General features: G+C 42.8%; 2 protein-coding genes across 4 annotated transcripts in view; one reads left to right on the plus strand and one right to left on the minus strand.

Moving 5' to 3' along the window:
* On the plus strand, window positions 1–1,856 carry abitram (actin binding transcription modulator). The gene is made up of 6 exons (XM_035620782.2): window positions 1–201; window positions 361–412; window positions 658–787; window positions 912–988; window positions 1,074–1,143; window positions 1,323–1,856. Exons 1-6 carry the CDS (start codon window positions 120–122, stop codon window positions 1,458–1,460), a joined length of 549 nt encoding a protein of 182 aa, XP_035476675.1. The 5' UTR covers window positions 1–119; the 3' UTR covers window positions 1,461–1,856.
* Window positions 1,845–19,923, minus strand: part of ctnnal1 (catenin (cadherin-associated protein), alpha-like 1) — a 41,227-nt gene continuing 23,148 nt past the window's right edge. For 2 of the 3 annotated variants that reach the window (XM_035620779.2, XM_035620781.2), the window contains exons 2-19: window positions 19,042–19,231; window positions 15,182–15,369; window positions 14,486–14,605; window positions 13,018–13,107; window positions 12,590–12,760; window positions 11,994–12,194; window positions 11,006–11,092; window positions 10,500–10,658; window positions 9,839–9,931; window positions 8,591–8,741; window positions 7,455–7,519; window positions 7,316–7,366; window positions 6,828–6,982; window positions 6,441–6,489; window positions 5,828–5,884; window positions 4,462–4,581; window positions 3,649–3,732; window positions 1,845–3,538 (exon numbers count right to left, since the gene is read on the minus strand). In XM_035620779.2, coding sequence (XP_035476672.1) covers window positions 3,368–3,538; window positions 3,649–3,732; window positions 4,462–4,581; window positions 5,828–5,884; window positions 6,441–6,489; window positions 6,828–6,982; window positions 7,316–7,366; window positions 7,455–7,519; window positions 8,591–8,741; window positions 9,839–9,931; window positions 10,500–10,658; window positions 11,006–11,092; window positions 11,994–12,194; window positions 12,590–12,760; window positions 13,018–13,107; window positions 14,486–14,605; window positions 15,182–15,369; window positions 19,042–19,231 — 2,202 coding nt within the window. In that variant the 3' untranslated portion in view covers window positions 1,845–3,367. The remainder of the gene's footprint in view (window positions 3,539–3,648; window positions 3,733–4,461; window positions 4,582–5,827; window positions 5,885–6,440; window positions 6,490–6,827; window positions 6,983–7,315; window positions 7,367–7,454; window positions 7,520–8,590; window positions 8,742–9,838; window positions 9,932–10,499; window positions 10,659–11,005; window positions 11,093–11,993; window positions 12,195–12,589; window positions 12,761–13,017; window positions 13,108–14,485; window positions 14,606–15,181; window positions 15,370–19,041; window positions 19,232–19,923) is intronic. The other variant, XM_035620780.2, reaches the window with a different exon arrangement.

Below are 19,923 nucleotides of genomic sequence, written 5' to 3' on the forward strand. Positions count from 1 at the left end.
ATTACTGTGTTACATCATTTGGTGTCCGTCAAGCAACGTCCAACGTCTGACCAGCGGACATCGTTACAGAGTGGTGTTTTTTTGAAATTATATTATAGCCTCTGTTGTGAATATTTACGATGGACGGAATCGAGCAGAAAGACACAGAGGAAGAAGCGCCTTCAGTTATCGACCGCTATTACACACGGTGGTACAGAGCCGGTAAATAAAACATGGCTGAAATCTCTCGTGATTTTAGCTGTGAGGTGGCTCAGTCAGCTAGCGTGCGTTGAACGAGGATACAGAGAGAGAGGGGGGGGGGGCATGGTTTATTATCAAATGTCACAAACTACTAACATTTCTTTCCATTATTCTATTTAGACATGAAGGGGAAACCGTGTGAGGACCACTGCATCCTGCAACACTCAAACAGGTAACAGCGGTGTGCTAGCTAAACAACAGCCGGTGGTGGAGAATATCATGAATGATTCACCACGCTGGAATGGTCACAAGGCAGCTGATGTCTTATCATCTGAATATTAGATGTCATCCTGTATCAAAATTCCCTGCTTCTTAATTTATTATTTAATCCGCACTGAATATAGGATACCTACATACTGACACTGTTAACCTTCGTTGTTACTTTTAAAGGCCCCCCTCTTAAATTTGTGATTGCAGAATATGTGTTGTCACATTAGCAGAGACTCACCCGATCCTTCAGAGTGGACGGACGATCAAGAGCATCAACTACCAGATCAGTGATGGCTGCAGTCGGCTGAACAATAAAGTGTCTGGGAAGTCAAAGCGGGTAACTCATAAAGCTGCAGATGATCAATGCGCATACATTTGTTTTCCTGTATCTTTGTTTAACACATTTGAAGACGGTCAGCGTGGCCTTAAGTGCCTCGTAATCCTTTCTCCCTCCATTTTAGGGTGGTCAGTTCCTTACTGATTTCGCACCTCTATGTAGGATAACGTGCACAGATGAAACTGAATACACAATCTACAGGTGAGGCAACAGTCTGTTTTTTTTGGCTTTAATTCTGCATATATGTTTGGCCATGATGGCTCACACAAATGTATTATCTCTTTAGCTGCATCCGGGGCCGTCTTCTTGAGGTCAATGAGAATATCCTAAAGACGCCTACGCTCTTGTTGGAAAGGGTAAATAATAAATATTGTTACACAAATTTTTATCAGTACACATCTGGGTACCACGTGTTCATCTGTGAATTGTGTTTCGCCAATAGCCCACATATATTCGATCTTTAGTGTCGATAAATGGTGATGCACATTGGCTGAACAAGTTTGATTTGTTTTAATCATTTTTTAAATCTGAATAGCCGTCCACTGAAGGATACATCGCTGTCATCCTGCCCAAGTTTGAAGAGAGCAAGAGCATAACGGAGAATCTGCTGAGCCGAGAGGAGTTTGAAAGCGTCGTCTCCAAACGAAATGTTGCAGAGTCACAGCCCTCTTGACAGGGCTCCATGTTCCTGCCTTGTTCAAGTCAGAACTGTTTTGGAAGAGCTCATCTTCCCTCAAATCCCACCAGGCAGGGTAAAAAAACCCACCTGTGGATTCTATCTTGGAAACAGACATTTACCTGTGGATAATTCTAAAGGACTTTAATGTATGATGCAAGTATTGCACTTCACCTCTAGACTTATACATTTGTTTTTATTGTTTTAAGAGTTTGAAGGTTTAAGGAAGCACTCTTCTTTGTAGTGCTTTGACTTTTGTAATTTGAGGAACAAGGAAAAAGAGGAAGAGTATTACATTATTTGAATGCTGTAATTAAATACAACCCAGAAACTTCAGTTAGAATTATTTTTGTAGAATATCATTAAAAACAGCCAACACGGTTTTAAGAAAAATATTGTTTTAATTTTTTTTGTCACTTTTAGCCTTTCAATTGTCAAAAGAATAGATGATCCAAAACTAGATCTATGATTTCTTCACATCTGTAGAGCCACTACAATACCCAGCATTCTTAGCTGCTCTCGCTCAGTACAGAGCATCTCTAAAGCTTAATGTCTGTTACTCCTCTTTCAGTCATTATCATACCCTCACCTAGTACCGAAGCCGATACTTTAAGAAACATACTGTATATATGATTCAAGTACCAGATTAAACATACTTACATATACCACTGAATACATAGGCAGCTTCACAAAGATAGTCTTCATAACAAGTACACTTCAAGGCTCCATTTGACACAGGTGCCAGTTCAGAAATATCTTTCATTTCTTTTGTGAGGAAAGAAAAAGTCAGCAAAACTGTTTACACAGAATATGATTTGACAAAACCGGGGTCTTTATACCAGAAGGTCTAAACTTCCTAAAAGCATCTTAAGTGATGAAATGAATCTAACCAGGCAACTTTATGGAGAAACCAGGGTGAAATAAAAATGTCTCTAGTAATTAACACTGGAGGACTAAGAGCGTTATATTTCACACTAGTAGCAAGCAGAAGATCACAGCATCTTGATGACTACAATCATATTTGGCATTAAATTGTGATATATTTTTTTAAATTTTCTTTCTAACATGACGCATGGGGAATGTTCCATATCCGAGGATGTTATGAAAATTAAATGGCGTGATTGGCTTTTAAAATACTTAATTATGCAATGATTATGCATGTGAGATGCTGACTACAGTGCCGGTGCATCAAGGACAGAATGTACCACAATGGCTAAAATTACATAACAAGTATTAACATTACAAACCAATGGCACATTAACCGTAGGAGACTAGCACACAAAGTTTGGTGACAGTGGCATCATGCATAATGGGGTTTCATTTCACTGTTTTTTCCCCCCCATTTGGCCATCGTGTGCAACACATTTACAGGACACCACAAAGCAAATAGGCTTGTAACGAAGAGGCACGTAGTGAAGACGTATGTACGGCTGAGCTGAGCATTGAGTGGACTAACTTCCTGATTTCATGTTGATGTCATTTTCTGAACTTAATGATGAAAGCGACTGCAATATCAGGCTTGTGTCAGGCCTCGCTTTGAATAAGCTTACTTCCTAAGTCCCACTCTTGGCTGATTGTCTCCATCTGGTGGACTGGGGTGGAAGTGGTGCTTCGGGTAACTCACCCCCAAAAAAACCTGAGGTTAAACTGCCTCTGGGTACAGGGAGCTTGGATCTGCTTTTTCTGTGAACATTTTAATTCAACCTCCAGAGAGCAAATTCAAACTATGACTAACCCAAAGCCACCATCTTCACCCGTCTGCCCTGGCCCACTGTATGGTGGGTGAATGAGAATGAGGGGAGTAAAATATTCTCTGGATTACATGTTCTCGAGAAAGGTGAGGTGGTCTATGTGCGTCTCCGGGGGCGAATAGTGGACAAACCAGTGGGTGACTATTTCCTGGATTATTTGCTCTCCAGCAGGTTGAGACCGGCCATGTGCTGCTCCAATGATTTCAAACCAAAGCCGTTGCTATTCTTGCTGTTGAGAGCTCCCTCCTCTCTGACAGGTGTGGATGCATCCTGCCTCTCTCTCCAGTCCTGCGGGGAGCCCAGGCTACTCCTCTCTGACTTGTACTGCAAATGGACAGAAAATATATGGACAGACACAAAATTTGAAACAAGGGAAAAAAACAGACGGACAAATTACACATTAAGCTTCTATAACTAATGTCTCATCACATCACCTTCTTACTGAGCTTGTTGCAGAATGGGAGGAGGTAGAGGACAACAGCCAATATGCCTTTTGTTGTCTGAATAGATGAGTCCACCTAGACACAAAGAAATTTAAAAAAATACATCACTACTTTAAGAAAGGATAGCACTGATACACAATGGGTGCAAGGAACATACAAACAACCCAGCAGCACCTGACCAATCACACAGACTTAACCATTTTAACTGTTTGATGTATAAATTAACATTTCCACATCAAGGCTTCGCCAACCTTTAGAGAGACTCATACTTTACTGTTAGTGATCAATGATGAAGTGATCATCAGGTTAGAGAGACAGGAGAGTCGGGAGCCAATACATATCAAAGAGACGCTCATTAATCAGCAGAGAAGGCGCTATTCTTCATCCCGTCCTTTTGATTCCAACCTTCGCCTTTGTTACAAGGTGACCCAACGCAGCTCATCGCTGCCCAAGATGCTCATTAATTTCTCATAGACATTCATTAATCTAACGCCATGCGTCCGATAACGGCATTGCTTGCAGATCACTGAAAGATTACGCCATAGCCTGTAATAAAGTAACGCGGTTAGTCATGCTCTACTGTATTCTCCGTGCTTCACTGGCGCGCATCTGTTGTTGGGGATGTAGATTTGATGCCGTCAAAGCAAATAACCCCATATTTCGGGGGAAATTGCAGTGTGTCTGCATTTTGTGTGATATTACTCATTTAACAGGGGAAAAACAAGTCACTGATTCATTTTGAACAATTGTACACACACACACAAAAAAGATGCAAAGAAGGACACACAGGCGTAGTATGAGTACCTTCTGGAAGGTGGCAGTCTTGCCCTGCACAGGAGTCTTGGCCCCCATCTGCAGCTGCTGGCACAAAGCCACCAGTTTCTCCAGCTCTGTCATCACCACTGACTTTTCCTCATCAACCAGCTTGATCAGAGAAAGACAGAAAGAGCGATATGTATATATAATGACGCAAACAATGGGTTAATGCATGTAGACATTGGTAGATTTACAGGAGTGGATTTACAATGCTCTTGGTCAAACACAAATCAAGCATCATAAAAAGGAAAAATAAGGATGAAATAAAACATAATCTAGTGTTGCTTGATGTAATCCTTCAGCAACAGCCAGGTCATGATCTACTGCTTAAGGCTGTTATCCAGCTGAGTTAATCCCCAGATCTCAGTCACGGGTGCCATCAATCTACTTCAGTTACATGTATGTACAGGGCCACAAATGACCTAAAAACACAAGCTCCGTTTATCTGGGTAGCACTGTTCGTGACCAAAAAAAGTATATAACACTCTTAATTGTCAATTAAAAATGGCCAATTTCATTTCCATACATAGGTTCATAATTTTCAATGAGCGCAACAAAGTTGTGCCATAGGAACTATGGGAGCGAAGGGCGAGACAGGGACTTCATTAGCAGCAGTTTATTTGATGTAATTAATCAGAAAGCATGAGACAAGTTAAAGACCGGGCCCCCTGATTATGAATTAGTCCTGGGCGGTGGCAGTCAACTCCCACACCCTCATTCCCCGCTGCACATGTGCACAAACATACACACCCACAGACACAGAGGTGACAAATGACAGTCGTTAATGGCTGTCAAGAAGGGCCATTTAATTAAAACTGGAGGACCTGGGTAAGAAGTTGGTGGAGGGCAAGCGGAAGGAAGACACAGAGGCTACGTTTTGGTGCTGGATCCAAACTCGGGGGGGGGGGGGGGGGGGGGGGGGGGGGGGGGGGGGGGTGTAGGATGGTGAAATTGCGCGACAGCCTTAATTTCCTGCTCTCGCTGTGTGATTTATAAGGCAAACCTGACACTGGCATGCCAGAGTGGGTGATATGGGTGTGTATTTTCGTGAGAGGCTTAATGTGGATGGGGGCACAGGTGCCTGTGTGTGTGTCTGTGTGTCTGTGTGTGTGTATGTGTGTGTGTCGGCATACAGATAGGTTAGCAGTTCAGCCAGTTCAAAAGACAATAAACCACTTCTTTTTTTCTTTGGCTTCACCATAATTTACTTCATTGCTGAGTTCTGCAGCTTCCAATCAGTATACTGTAGGGATGATGAATAAAAAAAAGTATTCATTTTTTTCTTTATTCTTTTTTAATATTCCACTGCACTCATTTTACTGCTAGTTATGCAAATTGATCTTCTTTCGCGTACCTGAGTGGAAAAAGTGCGGAGAGCTGAGCACAGCTGGAGACCCTCTTCAGAAAGCACCTTAAGGCAAAAAAAGAGAAACAAAATCAAAACACTTGCACAAATACAAGAAATGTAATTTAAAAAAACTGCCACCAGTGTTAAATAGCAAGAAAGCACAGTCTGTAAATATTATGAGCTATTACTTTTTCTCTGTTTCTTATCGGCGTGCCTTCGCGTCTCTTTCCATTCTCGTTCCTCTACCCCTCTTATCTCCCTTGCTCCCTTGCAAATGGAATAAATCCTTGCTGACATTTTCAGCCCTGATTCTACAAAGCACCGCACATTACTGCCAATGATGGCAGTTCAATAGGATACACCCCTCTGTGTCCAAGGTGGCCAGGAAAATACTGCGCGATATATCCATCCCAACAATAAGTCCTTGCCATGCCCTGTTAGATCTGCAAGATGGTATTGAATGATGGGAAACTGGCATTTGCTTTTGTTCTGCAAGTCCCAGTTAGTCTTTGGTTTAGTGAAACAACAGATGCATTCATTTACAGCTTTAATAAAACAGGAGGGAAAAGAGTATAGAAGGTGGCGAGGAGGAGAAACTAGCGGATACAGATGCACATACCTCGGCTTGATGAAAAAGATCTAGTGTTGTTTTCAGCAGCCCCTCCCCTCTGGGGAATCAATATGGGACAAAGAAAATTAGGAAGGGAAACATGGATGAGAGAGATGGATGAGGACAAAGCACAAACTCAAACCTAGATGAATCGCAATGATTTCATTGTCAGAATGAGTCATGAGTCATGTCATCTTTGTCAAACTATGCCTGATATATATCGATAGCCGGGGAGAGACTCATCAACACTGAGCCGCTAAAGAGATTCATGTGGATGCTTAAGAGGCTTTACAGTGTTCAGCGCTCTGGAATGAATGTCACCGTTCAACAAGCTGCAGATATAAAATCCGAGCATGTGCGAGTCTGTGTAGGTGGTTAGCGGTGCCGATAGGCTACCTGGTGAACAGGTACATGTTGTAGGCCATACTGGCCAGGCTTTGGCTCTGCCGCACAATGTCATGTTCCTGTGCCTCCCACTTCTCCACCTCTGTGTCCAAGTCTGATGACAGCAGACGGAGCTCCAGACCCAGCTTGGCCATGCTCGTCTGCTCCTGCAGACACAACCAGAAAGAAACACATCGCTATGTGGAAAAGACCGAAGTATAATGGATGTCATTTCAGAAATGTATATTCACAAGCAGGGCTATTTCAATTTGTTAACACGCTCAGAACTTCTGTAATCAGCATAATCTTGCTTCCTGTTGGTACAGCATGCGAAAACTGCTGGCCGGCAAAAATGCAGCCAGTTACAATACATACACCATCACTTCTTGAAGCAGGTGACACAACGCTTCCTAGAGTTGAATATGCCGCTGTCAGAAAAGGGCCGGGACATGATGTGATGTATTGTGCTGAAAGCCAAAAGAGTAAAGGGTACACGCTACCTCTGCATCCAACTTGACAGCCTTGGCAGTCTTCAAGTTAGCCGAGAGTTTCTGTGGAGAAAGAGGACGGCATTAATCAGACGATAACACACCCTTGTATGATTGCAATATTCATGAGGATGTGTGGTGTGACACTCACCCCGGGTCTTGGAAGTGACAAATAAGGTCTCTTGTCCCCTAGGAATAGAGAGTTCTTGTGATTATCTGAACATAAGATCACAAGTATAAAAAAAGAAATAAAGAATAATCACGTTTCATGTTTTGATAACAGCTGAATGAAATAGTGCCCTGCTTTGTAGATATCCAAGCGTTTGTGGATAGTTAGGGTTTGCAATTGTTGTTATTCAGTAATTACAGTGATGAAATAGTTTTTATTTTTGTATCTTTCATCATAAACACGAACATTTCAACTCATTTTGATTGGCTACAGGGGCGGTAAACTCCTCTGTCACGTTTACGGAAGAGGGTCAGGAGGAAATAATGACACTATTCTCTCCGCGGTGTCCATATAACATTTTAACAGGGCATTTGAGCTTCGTGCTAATACAATAATTTGATGGATGTGAGCCTTTCACCCACTGAGCTGCACTTCATAATATTTACTGCACTTTTATGTGAGAGTCACATCCGTGAGGGCAACCACATCTTGAAAATGCGCCAAACAGCTTCCCACTGTCTTTGAGATTTCTCGGGGTTACAGTGAGTGAAAGCACAGGACTGATGGCGCTTCAACCCAACAATCCCTGATACAAACATCTCTGCATACATGGGCAAATGTACAGTAGATGGAAAACATACACACAGTCACACAGGCTTGAGTAATATGTACTTTCTGACTCATTCCCTTTCAGTGAGGATTTTTTAAGAGGTGCTGTCCATGACTTGGACACGTCTTGTAACTGGTCCAATAGTGAATAGAGTGGAGGCAAAGAGCAGGAATGAATGCATACGCATTGACATTCTTTCACAAAATACTTCCCACGGTCTCTGATGATTAATTTTTGAAAGATATGTTCATGCTGCTTGCTTTGACTCAACTTAAACTCTCACTTAGGCTATTCAGGTTTTCATGGACAAAATTAGTCACCAAGGTGTTCAGAGAGATCAGCGAATTTGATTCTTTCAGGGTAAAATCCAAAAGATGGCACATTTTGCCTGTTTTCACTTCCTCTTCTCACTCTTTCAAAAAGACCCTGCTTCCAGTGTGCTGTCTGTCCTTGCGCCCAAGCCCACACACCAATGCACGCAAGCATCATTAATTGAACAAAAACACACCTCGCCTGCCTTCAAAGACATCATTGATCTCTCTCAGTAGCAGTGCCATGTCACAGAGCTGCGACTCCCAGGCCTCGCAGAACACCTCCAGGTTCTCCTTAGCGATCTTACTGGATGGGTGGAGGGCCAGTGTCTGAGCTGCCGAGATGATCTGAGCAAGCGTGTGCAAATTTGTGACAGGAGAAAAGGAATCATTAAAACACGCAATCTATTGCCAGAGATCAAAACATCATGCAATGTTGCTGAGAACTGGGGAAAACAAGCACATCATTGATTTTCAATCCAATTAGATGCAAATTGGGATTTAAATGTAAACCATCTTAAATCAAAACAAGACTAGAAGCTTCTATTCTGCTAAGGCTGATCGACGGGTCCTTTAATACAGGCACTAATACAAGTCAATCAACAGTGGAAAAGGAAAACTTCAAAAATACTTCAATTGGGGACACAAAAGAATGAAGTTTTTTTTCAAAATAAGTTTTCAACTTCTTGACTTTAAGTTGAATAGACTTAATTCATTTATGTGTTGTAAGTTGTTGCACAACTTATTATATCTGCGAAACATACACATAGTAACTGAAAAAAAAAAAAAAAAAACGAGCACACAGACATGTGCAACCACACACACATATCGGTCATCCCCTACAGTGTAGTATTTGATAGCCAATTACCCTCTAGGCCATCGTCTATTAATTTGAGAGATATCACCAGCGCACCCCCCCCGTACTGCACAATTATTGATTGGTTGACCTTTGAACTTAGGACCGGAATCATTACTGCAGAGTCATGTGGGGCCTGACATTCGCGCCGCGGGCCCCGGAACATTCTACACTGCTGGATAATTACTGGCATGGATGGTTTCCAAGTGCAAACATAATTAGATCTGGGATAGGGGGACTACGTGGACCGCATGTTCTTAGCTGTCTTGAATGGACGGCAGGTGTAGGAGGTTAACAGAGGAGACATGAGGTGATATGTCTATTTTCTCCCTAAACTGCATCTGTGTAGATTATTACTCAGGTTTGATTTCATTCCAAGACGACTGTGTGAGACCGATTTGACTTAACTGACATACAATAGAACGGTTGAATTCAACTCCACTTTTTCAAAGTTAACCTTTTCGCCTTCTTAGATCTCTCCTCTTTCCCCCGTTTGCAGCCATTTATACATCAAGTCAATGGACCATAGTATCAATACTTACTTCAAAACAAAAATCCGTACAGAAAATGTTTGGAGGATGAATGTTACCTGTGGACCAATGACATGGAAGGTTTCCTCGGCGTGTACACAGGTAATCTCCAGAGGCTCTGTCCCTGACACATGGCACAACAGCCGACAGGTCTGTATTTAAATAAAAGGAGGAACATTTTTTTGCGCCATTAGCATTAATGGATTTTTTATGATGAGTGAATATTTAGGAAAGGGTTTCATTCTGAAACAGTTTTTGTAAATTTATATTTTAAAGTTTTGTTTGTTAGTGCCTAGAAATGTGTGTGTGGTATTTTTCTGCTCAGCATTTGCATAATAAAACCACATGTTGGTATTCATTTGGTTGAGGATTTGAAGTGTACTCTACATTCTCATTCATCGCCAGAGTTTTGTGTTTGCTTGCATAAGCAAGTGCTTGTGGCACAATGCTGCATTTCAATGAGTTTTACAGCAACTTTACAACTCATGATAAACAAGCTTTATCACCAAGATTTGACCAAGAAGGTCAACTGAAAAGTGTGGAGAAATAATTGGAAAAGAAAATCCAAACTTCACCACAGACATCTATTGCTGCATCTTTTTAACCAGCTGAACACCTCTATTAGGTGGCACCTAATCCCTGAGTCAGAGGGAGCACGAACGCCCTGCGTCGCGTTCGACGCAGGGCGTTCGTGCTCCCTCTGCCCATGTCGCCACCTACCTCCACCAGCTGCTCCTTCTGCTCGGTGAGCTTGCGTGAGTACTCCGCCACTGCCTCCAGGTTTCCCTCGGCGCCTGCAGTTTTAAGAGCCCGCAGAGGCAACTGCTCTCCGTGAACTTTCAGCAAGTCTGTGGCACGGCCGACTGCCACTTTATGGACCTAGAGGAGGACAAGAGGAATCACAGATGAAATTGCAGAATAAGGATAGAAGGGAGTTATGGTGGGTGGTGCGAGAGAACGACAGATGACTGAGAGCTATGAATGAAGGTGGATTTAGAGGAGGCAGAGAAAAGAAAAGAGTGACACAGTGACATGATGAGTTGACAGAGAGACGACAGCGGCAGGTGAGCTGAAGAGTGACGTGGAAAAGAAAAGTGGGAAACAAGCAACAGGAGCAGAACGGCAAGTGAACGATATCCAAGTCAGGTCCGTCTTGTTCTGTAACTGAGTACATCTACTCAGACTCAGAAGGCAGACGGGCAGAGCAGAGACAGACGGCTGCTCACCTCACGTCTGAGGTCACCGATGCTCTGGCATGTCTTTAGGATGGCCACCTCCATGTCCTCTGTGGCCTCTTTGGCATGGACAGACTGCTGCTCCGGTGGGACAGACAGAAGAAACGCGGACACAATATGGTTTTCCACCCACACACACATGAAAATCTAGATTGTTATCTGTAAGATTATAATGCAATGGGAAAAAGATTTCATGGTTTTGACATTTTCTAAATTTCAACATGCAATTGTGTGTAATCCAAATAGAACTATTTAAACTATTTATATTATTTAGATATTGCACAACAATTTAAAATGGTTTGAATAAAAGCACAGCCAAAACAAATGTACATTCTGCTAACAAAACAATCAAGAGCACAAATTTAAATGGCCAAACAACCATGATAATTTGCACATGCAGAATTTCAAATCACTGCAGAGTTCTGGCCTTTTTCAATTCCCCCAATGACCTTTAACTGCAAAGGCTAGATGAGGCAATACTGAACAATTATGTGGCAGCAGTGTCTGCTGGATAAGTGAACATACTGGGGGGGGTTTGCAACGAGAAATTGCATCATAATGACTTGTGTTTCATACGTCCATTAGTTCTGAAGGCCAAGGAGATTCTGCTGAATGGCAACAAGAGATAGAACACTATGTGATGTTTCTCTCTTAGGTAAATGGGCCTTAGTAAAAAAAAAAAGTGTTATTCAGGTTGATCATTGTGCTCTGTTGTTCAAGGGGAGATGTGAAGGACTGAGTGAGCCGGGAAGGAAGTCTCAATGTGTGTTAGTCTGTATGGTGTGTGTGTGTGTGTGTGTGTGTGTGTGTGTGTGTGTGTGTGTGTGTGTGTGTGTGTGTTTGTGCGAGTGTCGAAACAGTCCAACCCAACCCATATCTCATTTTCTGTGCTTAAATAACAGGTAAGGCAATCATATTTATGCTTCATATGGTAGCATGTGTTTTTATGAAAACTCCTGTGGATGTGTGTGGGAAATACCGCCTCAATCCAGGCGTTCATCAGCTGCTGAGTGTCCTGGCGCGCCAGCTGGCACACACTTAGGATGGCCTGCCGCTGCTCGTGGCTGGTGTAGGCCGAATCAGTGAAGTCCTCTGTGCGCTCCACCAGCGCCTCCAGCTGGCTGCCCATGCTCTGGGGTGATGAGGAGTACAGGTTCTCCCGCAGGCACTCCACACTGGACTGAATGAGTGGAGAAGGAGGAGAGGAGGAGGAGGGTCGGGAAAGGTGGATGGGAGTGAAAGGTGGATTTGAAGGATTGGAGAGAGAGAGAGCGAGAGAGAGGAGAACACAAAAGAGCTTTACTAACCAATCTGCTGAGGGGAAAAATATAATTTACTATCTTATCATCATTAAGCACTTGAATGACAGGTAGTGTACAGCCTCAGACTCACATTGGGCCATCAAGGGGACACAGTAAATTCTGCAAAACAGCATTTCAAGTACAAAACTATGAAAGCTGATGCAGTTTGCGTGTTTCATCCTTCTCTTTTCTTTAGTCAACACATATCTGTTTAAGAGGAGTAATGGTCTCTGATAATGTCAACTTCTTCACCAGTTCTAAATTCTGATCCTACCTTGAAGTCCTTGATGCCGTTGTAGATGCTGGCTGGAAGGAGCTGGTTCTCCCCACAGCTCCGTGCCTCAGTGACTATGTCGATGACCTGCTCCAGGGCACAGCGCATTCGGTGGAACACACCGTCTTTGTTGATTCGCGCCGACTCGCAATCTGGGTGCCTCAGGCAAGTCTTTGGAAGGAAATCAATGTGAAATGTCAGAGCTCGTGGCCTTCTCTACTCCATTCAACTTCTACCATTTTTCATGTTTTTCCAACCACCATTATCCTCTCCCTTTTTTAAAAATGATTGTGATTTAGACTTGCATATTAACTTTGCATCACGTGAGAAACCTTCACATCAAACTAATTTGAGAAGGCCTTAAATCTTTACATAAATTCTCCATAAACCTCACCCAGAGGTTGAGTACTGGCACACCAGCAGTTTACCTTGGACGCTGTGAGGAGCATCATGGTGCATTTCTCCAGCACTGCTCGAGCTGCTGCCATCCGCGCTTTCTTCTTCTCATCCTTCAAGTCCTACAGTGTAAATACACACAATCGCAAACACCAGATGGTGAGGTGGCTTTACTCCAGTTCAAACTTCTGACACAAGGCATCAGAAGTATTTGACCATTCTCTTTTGTGCAGATATGAAGGGACACACAAATGTCACAAAGATTCCCTATCCAAGTGTACACACACACACACACACACACACACACACACACACTTTAATCCTCCTAGGTTACATGTCATCTAATCAAAAGAGATGTTACCAGAGAAGGATAGAAGATTCAGTTTGAATGGCCAGCTGCATCCCTCTCCCTGTATTCCAAACTAAAATAGACTTGAATTAGCTAGATACAGGATTTGGACAAGGCAGCTGAATCAACTCCTCTCCCGGCACTTCATAGATTACAAAGATGATGTGATTATCTGTCATTATTTTTGCCTCTGTGCTCGCCTGGCTTCAATAGATGGAGATGGTAGATTTTCTAAAGGGGGACCATGAGGGGGAGTTGAATACAACAAAAATAGACAAAGAAAACAGGGTGGCAAATGAGGAGAGCGAGAGCATTAGCTGCAACGTGGAGCGCTGGAAAGAGACGTGATGTGTGTGTCAAAACACAAGCCCCGGTGAAATTCAGAGAGAGGGATGGTCGATCCTCCCTCCCTGTCTAGATACCGCAGCCGTTGCACTTTACATCAGCTTCTGCAGGCAAAGCGCTTTAGCTGTAGAGGCTAAATGTATGCATCAAAGTAGGATTAACAGCCTTTGACAGTAAAAAGTTGGACAGTTTTTCTGAAGGTTGGGGCAAAAGTTTTGTAAATCTGCAGAAAAAATACGCTGCATAAGAAATGAGTGTTTGAAAGCACAGGTCTGTTCGTATCAACACTGAATTATGATGTAAACAGTCTGTGAGGCAAATTGGTCATAATTGACAAGTGTGTTCTTTTTTACTGCCTGACGTGGATTGGATTGTGGATTGAGAGAAATAAGGAAAGTCTGCACAAACAAGAGAAGCCTAAGGAAACCTTGTTACTTCATTGTTGGGAAGTGAAAATATTTGATGATTGAATTATTGATTTCTGTTCTGAGTTTGCTTACACATTCATTGCATAAGTTCAGTTGGTTTCACAGTCTAATTCCGCCACCTGCTTTCACATTCAGAATACCATATTCATGAAATCACTGCTTGTTCGAAGATTCCATCTACACGAATAAACAAAATGTGTTCAGTGCTGCAGAAACAAAGCAATGTTCATAAACCACACCATAGCTATATGCAGGCTTTTAGCCCCGTTAGACCACATACACCTTTTCACTCACTGGGAGATATTTGAGGTGAGCGGATGATTTTGACACATCTTGAAACAGGAAAGCACAGAGTTGGCTTCTTGACATGCTACTCACGTTCTGTCTGTCTCCTGTGAGGTGGGCAAACTCCACCATCTCATTGCCGAACTGGCTGAAAATCTGTACAAATTCCTGGAAGGTGCTGACTCTCTCCAGGTGGTCGAGGGTTACCAGCACCTGAGAGGAGAGAGAAGCGATCAGAGCGGTGAGGCGACCGGCAAGTTTGTGTTCCTCCGAGTGGAGGATGTTGCAGGATATAAACAGATGGCGCTAAAACAGCAGAGGATAATAAAAAAAAAATGTTTATATTCCAAGAGTCAATCTTTACCTTACCTTATAACAGAACCACAAATAATATTTATACATTATATATATATAACTTTGTTCTTCAAAGAAATGAAGACAGACATAGACATATTTTATATTTAAGGGCAACAGAGAGGCTACTCTGTAATGGTGGAGACATCTTACTAATCCTGATGATTATTCAAGAAATAGTCTGTTAGTCAAGTCATATCTGAAGAACTGTTCATCTCATCAGCCTGACACTTGGCATGTGTGCTGTTTATGGCCCAAGAAAGTGCAGTGTTGAATTTGGACACCGTTACGTTCAGTATTGACACATTTTGGAGCTGGGACTCATCACTGTGTTAGGGACTGAAGGGCTGAGAGAGGAGTTTGCTAAGACATGCGTGTGCAACGGAGACTATTCTTTATGCATGCACTGCACCATCTTATATTTTCATGTCTCACCTTGTTCCGTGATGTGATTATCTGCTTGATAACAATGCGGTCAGCTAAAACCAGGACTTTAGTGACTGAGGAGAGGAGCAAGCGTGCAGCTTTCACCATCCCTGTCCTATCGCTGAACACCGTGACACGTCCGTCTGCCTGGGATGGCAACGCTGATGCCACGTCCGTCAGCTGGGCTATGGCATCACCTGAAAAAGGGGGGGGGGGGGGGGGGGGGGGGATATGGTGTACTTGCTCTGCTATGGTTTTTGTGGTCTCATTATGAAGAAAAAAATGAAATATGATCCGCCTGCAGACGAGGCTTGTTTTTCAGCTTGCTGAGTCGACAAATTAGGCATGGGCAGGTGAGAGGGCTAGTCGTTTGTGTGGAACAAGAGCAGCAACATGACCATTTGGTTGGGCTTCAAGACTATCTGGCTAACCGCGAGATTCAGAGAAAGTCATCTCCCAGGTGGGGATGCAGAGCCAGAACATGCTGGAGGGTTTACATATCCCACCTGGTCTGGGAGTGCCTTGGGATGTGGCTGAGCAGAAAGACCTCTAGGCTACTTTGCTTTGCCTGCTGCCACTGAGAAGTGGACTGACACAAGAGGCAGAAAATGAAGGGACGGCAGGTCAACTGAATTTTCTAAATGCCCTTTAAGATAGTTCAGACTTATGCTATAATGTTCTTCCAGTCTGCTACTCTTCACCTCTGGGAGAACATATTGTCCTAGACGGAATTAAACACAACAGTCCTATATTCAGCACAGTGGTATGACAGTTATGCAAACCTGACCCAAACACTATCAGTGTGCTATCTGGGTGGTGTGAGTCCCTTCTGGGGGGACACAGCTTAGGCTAACACGCCAGCCACAATTGCCAAACGTGCCAGAGCAAACTCATACATGTAAGGACTATGCAAATGTAAAAAATATTCCTACATACTCCAACAGTTCCTTATTCTCTCTTTCTAACCTGTTTATAATAGCTCCAAAGGGGGAAGGAGGCAAAGTCCTTTTGAGGCTGAAAATCCCTCACAAGAATAGTCCCTATCAAGAGCAAAATGTCAGTAGGTTAAGGGCAGGGAGGAGAGAAATCTCAGAAGAGCTCAGAAATGAGGGGGAAGGAGGGATAGGTCTCTATAGGGTCATGCAGCTTGGCTGTCTGTTTGTTTTGGCTGGTCCTTTAAAAGAAGCAGCGGAGACGAACTGATTGCATCCGACAGGCTGCTTTTCGGTGCCAGCTCTGCAAAACAGTTTAAACATCAGCACAAAGAATGCTGCACAACCCCCATGACACTGGCAGGGGCCCAGTGCAACCGAATATAAATTGTATGGAGTATGGATTCTCATGACCTTAAATATAAAACAGAAATCCTGCTGGTCCCTTAGTTATTGTCTGAATGTACTCAGGCCCTTAGTGCCTTCTGTTCACTGTTGAAAAGCACTTTTGCTTCCATATGGAAAATAATGTGTCATGAAATTAACTGTCTATAGGATCTCTTAGCTTGGGATCATTTTTCGCTTTCCAACATCGATTCCGATACCTGGACTTTACGAAATCGCCTGAAATCGAGTACCAATCCGATGCCTGTGTATTTAAAAAAATAACAACTTATAAAACGTATTTTAACAGCTGTTTGTTGCTAACCCTGTATGGAAGTGATGATTACAATCATTGTTTTTTGACCTGGCTCAGGTTAAACCATTTGAACAAACAGTTAGCTAAAGAGGATGAAGCCATAGAACTTCTATTAGATCTAGTAGAGAAAATGTCATCAATTTGGCGATATTTCTTGCAGGAAAGTGCTTTTTTTAAATCTGAGTGGAACTACTTTAAAGGTATCTGATCGGTAGATATATTCGCATTCTTCACCGATGCCTGATTTGGCATTCTGCATCAGTCCTGGTATCGGTATTGGAACTTCTCTAATATTTACTATGCATAAGTGAAAAGTTGAGGTCAATCCCTGATGTATTGGTATACACCTTCATATTCAATTATATTATTCACTCTTTTTTTAATAAGCTATTTGGCGTAATCCCCATGTCAACCAGTAATCTGCTATGAATTTATCTGGTTCCTAATCACCGTGACTCTTTCTGAGGGAGAAAGAGAAAGTGATACAGAACGCATGCAAATGTGAGAATGACACTAAGAATCTGAGTGAAAGAGACAGGGACAGAGATGCAACACAGTTTGCCTCCACTGACCTGCCTCATTGGATCCCTCCACTGCTCTGATGATGGGTAGCATCTAATTAAACTAGGGCTTTCAGCCTTCCTTTATTTCATTCATTATAGCACACAAGGCCGAAGCCTGCCTGATTAAACTCTCCCTGTAGCTAGGTATTAGAGAAAATGTCAATCCTTCACTAACTAGCCCCTCTCTCTCCCGGAGAATTCGAGAATCTAGACAGGCCTTCTTTTTTTTGTTAATCCAAGACCACGTCTCCATCATTTATTAAATATGTACAAAAAGTTCTTTAAACAGGAGACAGTTGCAAAGTGTCTGTCAGGGGAAGTGCAAGGGAAAACTGTGAAAACAATCTCCCTAAGAGGAAAAGTGAGAACTGGAATAAATTAGTCACAGTTGGTGACATCACACAAGTGCACACATATACTTCGCTTGGCCTGAGATATGCAAACGCACATTTTCTCATATGTCCATCCTGCTCCCACCAGCACTCTCTTTGTCTGAGTTTTAGCCTTCTTTACAAATAAGCGCTGTGTGAGGATTAAACGCTTTGCTACACAAACTGGTTCCCCCAACATAAACCTATTATCATGGTTTTGTGTCTAAATTCTTATCCAGTGTGATAATGTGTCCGGGCTGCTCTGGAGGAGGCTAAATGATGCCCTTGTTTTGGCTGATAAGAACTAATTTGCCACATATAAAGGCGTGTTTCCTCAAGCAAGTGTGTGCAACTATGTACACACAGAGTTGTGAGAGAGTTCAGACTGACAGCAGGACACAGGGCTGACAACCAGTGTCTTGAGTGTGTATTTTTAGACAACGTGTTCCAGAGAGAGAAGACACACTGAGAAAAACACAATTCTTACAAAGCCATCACCTCTTCTCTCTCAGGTTCAGTAAAAGCTGACAGTCCCCTCCACCCGTAGCAGTGATCCACACTGTCTTCTTGTTTGTCCACACTGGTTGTCACTGTTTGCACTGCCCCTAAAACTCTCTGTACCTCTTTGTCTCCCTCGGTTTTTGCACCTGATACATTATTGTCTGCTAAACACAGAAGCAATCTATGAGGTGGTGAACATTGGGGAAAACTACGATTTCTTCAAATTTGCCAACAGCCTGGTTCGTGAAGTCTCCAAGAAGCTTTCTATCAGAAGCTATTATGCAGTGCTTTCCAACCCAGTGGGGGCAAATTAATTCCCTCATCCTACACAGAACCACTGAGTGAAGAAGCACTTTTTTCAGCTTTTACTCCCAACCTAATAACAACAATGTCTTTAGAGCACTCCTGAGGTCCCCTGGTGTAATACTGTTTGACAGCCAGACTGTCCAGACTAATCGAAGTTTGCTCAAATTTGATGACACTGTGAAGCCTGGAGTTGATGTCCAATGCTCTATGAAACTGTCACAGTTTGTCTGAACAAATTAGCGCTGATGAGGGAGTCCTAATGGCTGACCAGCTTTAAATCTCTCCATGGCAATTTCTGAACCTCATAAATGGACGTGCTCATGACAGCGAGATACAGTACAGAGGCCTTCAGCATAATGAACTCTCACAGACTTTTATCCATAAGTCACAAAATAAGAGACACCCCTGTCTCTTCCGAACAGGAAACACAGTTTTAAAGAGCAGCAAATTTCGGGAAATATGAAGAGCAAAATGAGATGCAGCCAAAGTATTCTACCTGCTCTGCGTGCCTCAAAGCAGGCTTGACCCATCTCATCCTTCAGCTCTTGGTTCTCCGTGGCGATGGCTTCCCCGACAGCAACAAAGCGTCCCACTGCCACGCTTACCGCCTGACCCACCCTGTGTATGGCTGCCAGGGTGCGCTCAGACTTCTTTGGCTTGTCTTTATGGTTGATCAGAGTGGTGATCTGTGCGGCAAGAAAGAAAAAAGGAGAAAGGGGTACATTACAGTATGTGTCAGAAGAAAACTAAATTGCTATCATCTCATAAACTATTTAAAGATTTAATTCAGTGGATCCGAAAACAGCAGCATTGACCTTTTCAAAACTCCTTTTGCTAATAAGATTAACTGCAAGTCTATGAAGTGCTAGAGGACAGAGGACAACAATCCAAATCCCAATGATATTCATCTTACAGTAAACATAAAACAAAGAAAGGCAGCATAACCGCACATTTATGAGGCCGGAACCAGACAATATTTCATTATCAGAAAAGACTAACCAACTGATTTTACCTAGGGAGTAAGAGGCAGAAAGATCAAACATCCCTGGTATTCTCTGTTGGACCGGGCATGCTTAATTAATGTCTTTACTTTTCCATTGCCTCGTCTAAGCCTGGAGGGAATATGACAAAAGAAACTAAAGCTACATGGTAGAATCATAACTCCTTGTTCAATAGTGAAAATATGCTACTATTCATCTCAACCACATCTTTGATAAGGAGGCAAAGTGAGTCTGGAGCATGCACTCCATTTGCTTATCTTTAGAGAGGAGTTTCCTGGCATTACAAGTGGAGATAACATTTGGAGATAAAGCATGTGAATAAGCTTGACTTATGCATGTCCCCGACTGAAACACCCACCCGACATCACTCACACAAT

This window comes from Scophthalmus maximus, chromosome 22 (assembly GCF_022379125.1).
Source record: "Scophthalmus maximus strain ysfricsl-2021 chromosome 22, ASM2237912v1, whole genome shotgun sequence".
Lineage (NCBI taxonomy): Eukaryota > Metazoa > Chordata > Actinopteri > Pleuronectiformes > Scophthalmidae > Scophthalmus > Scophthalmus maximus.

Excerpts from the sequence above, each read along its gene's own strand:
- abitram (XM_035620782.2), top strand. The coding sequence starts at position 120 with ATGGACGGAATCGAGCAGAAAGACACAGAGGAAGAAGCGCCTTCAGTT. Across the intron at positions 989-1,073 it reads ACTGAATACACAATCTACAG|CTGCATCCGGGGCCGTCTTC; the intron begins GTGAGGCAACAG and ends TTATCTCTTTAG. Across the intron at positions 1,144-1,322 it reads CTACGCTCTTGTTGGAAAGG|CCGTCCACTGAAGGATACAT; the intron begins GTAAATAATAAA and ends AAATCTGAATAG.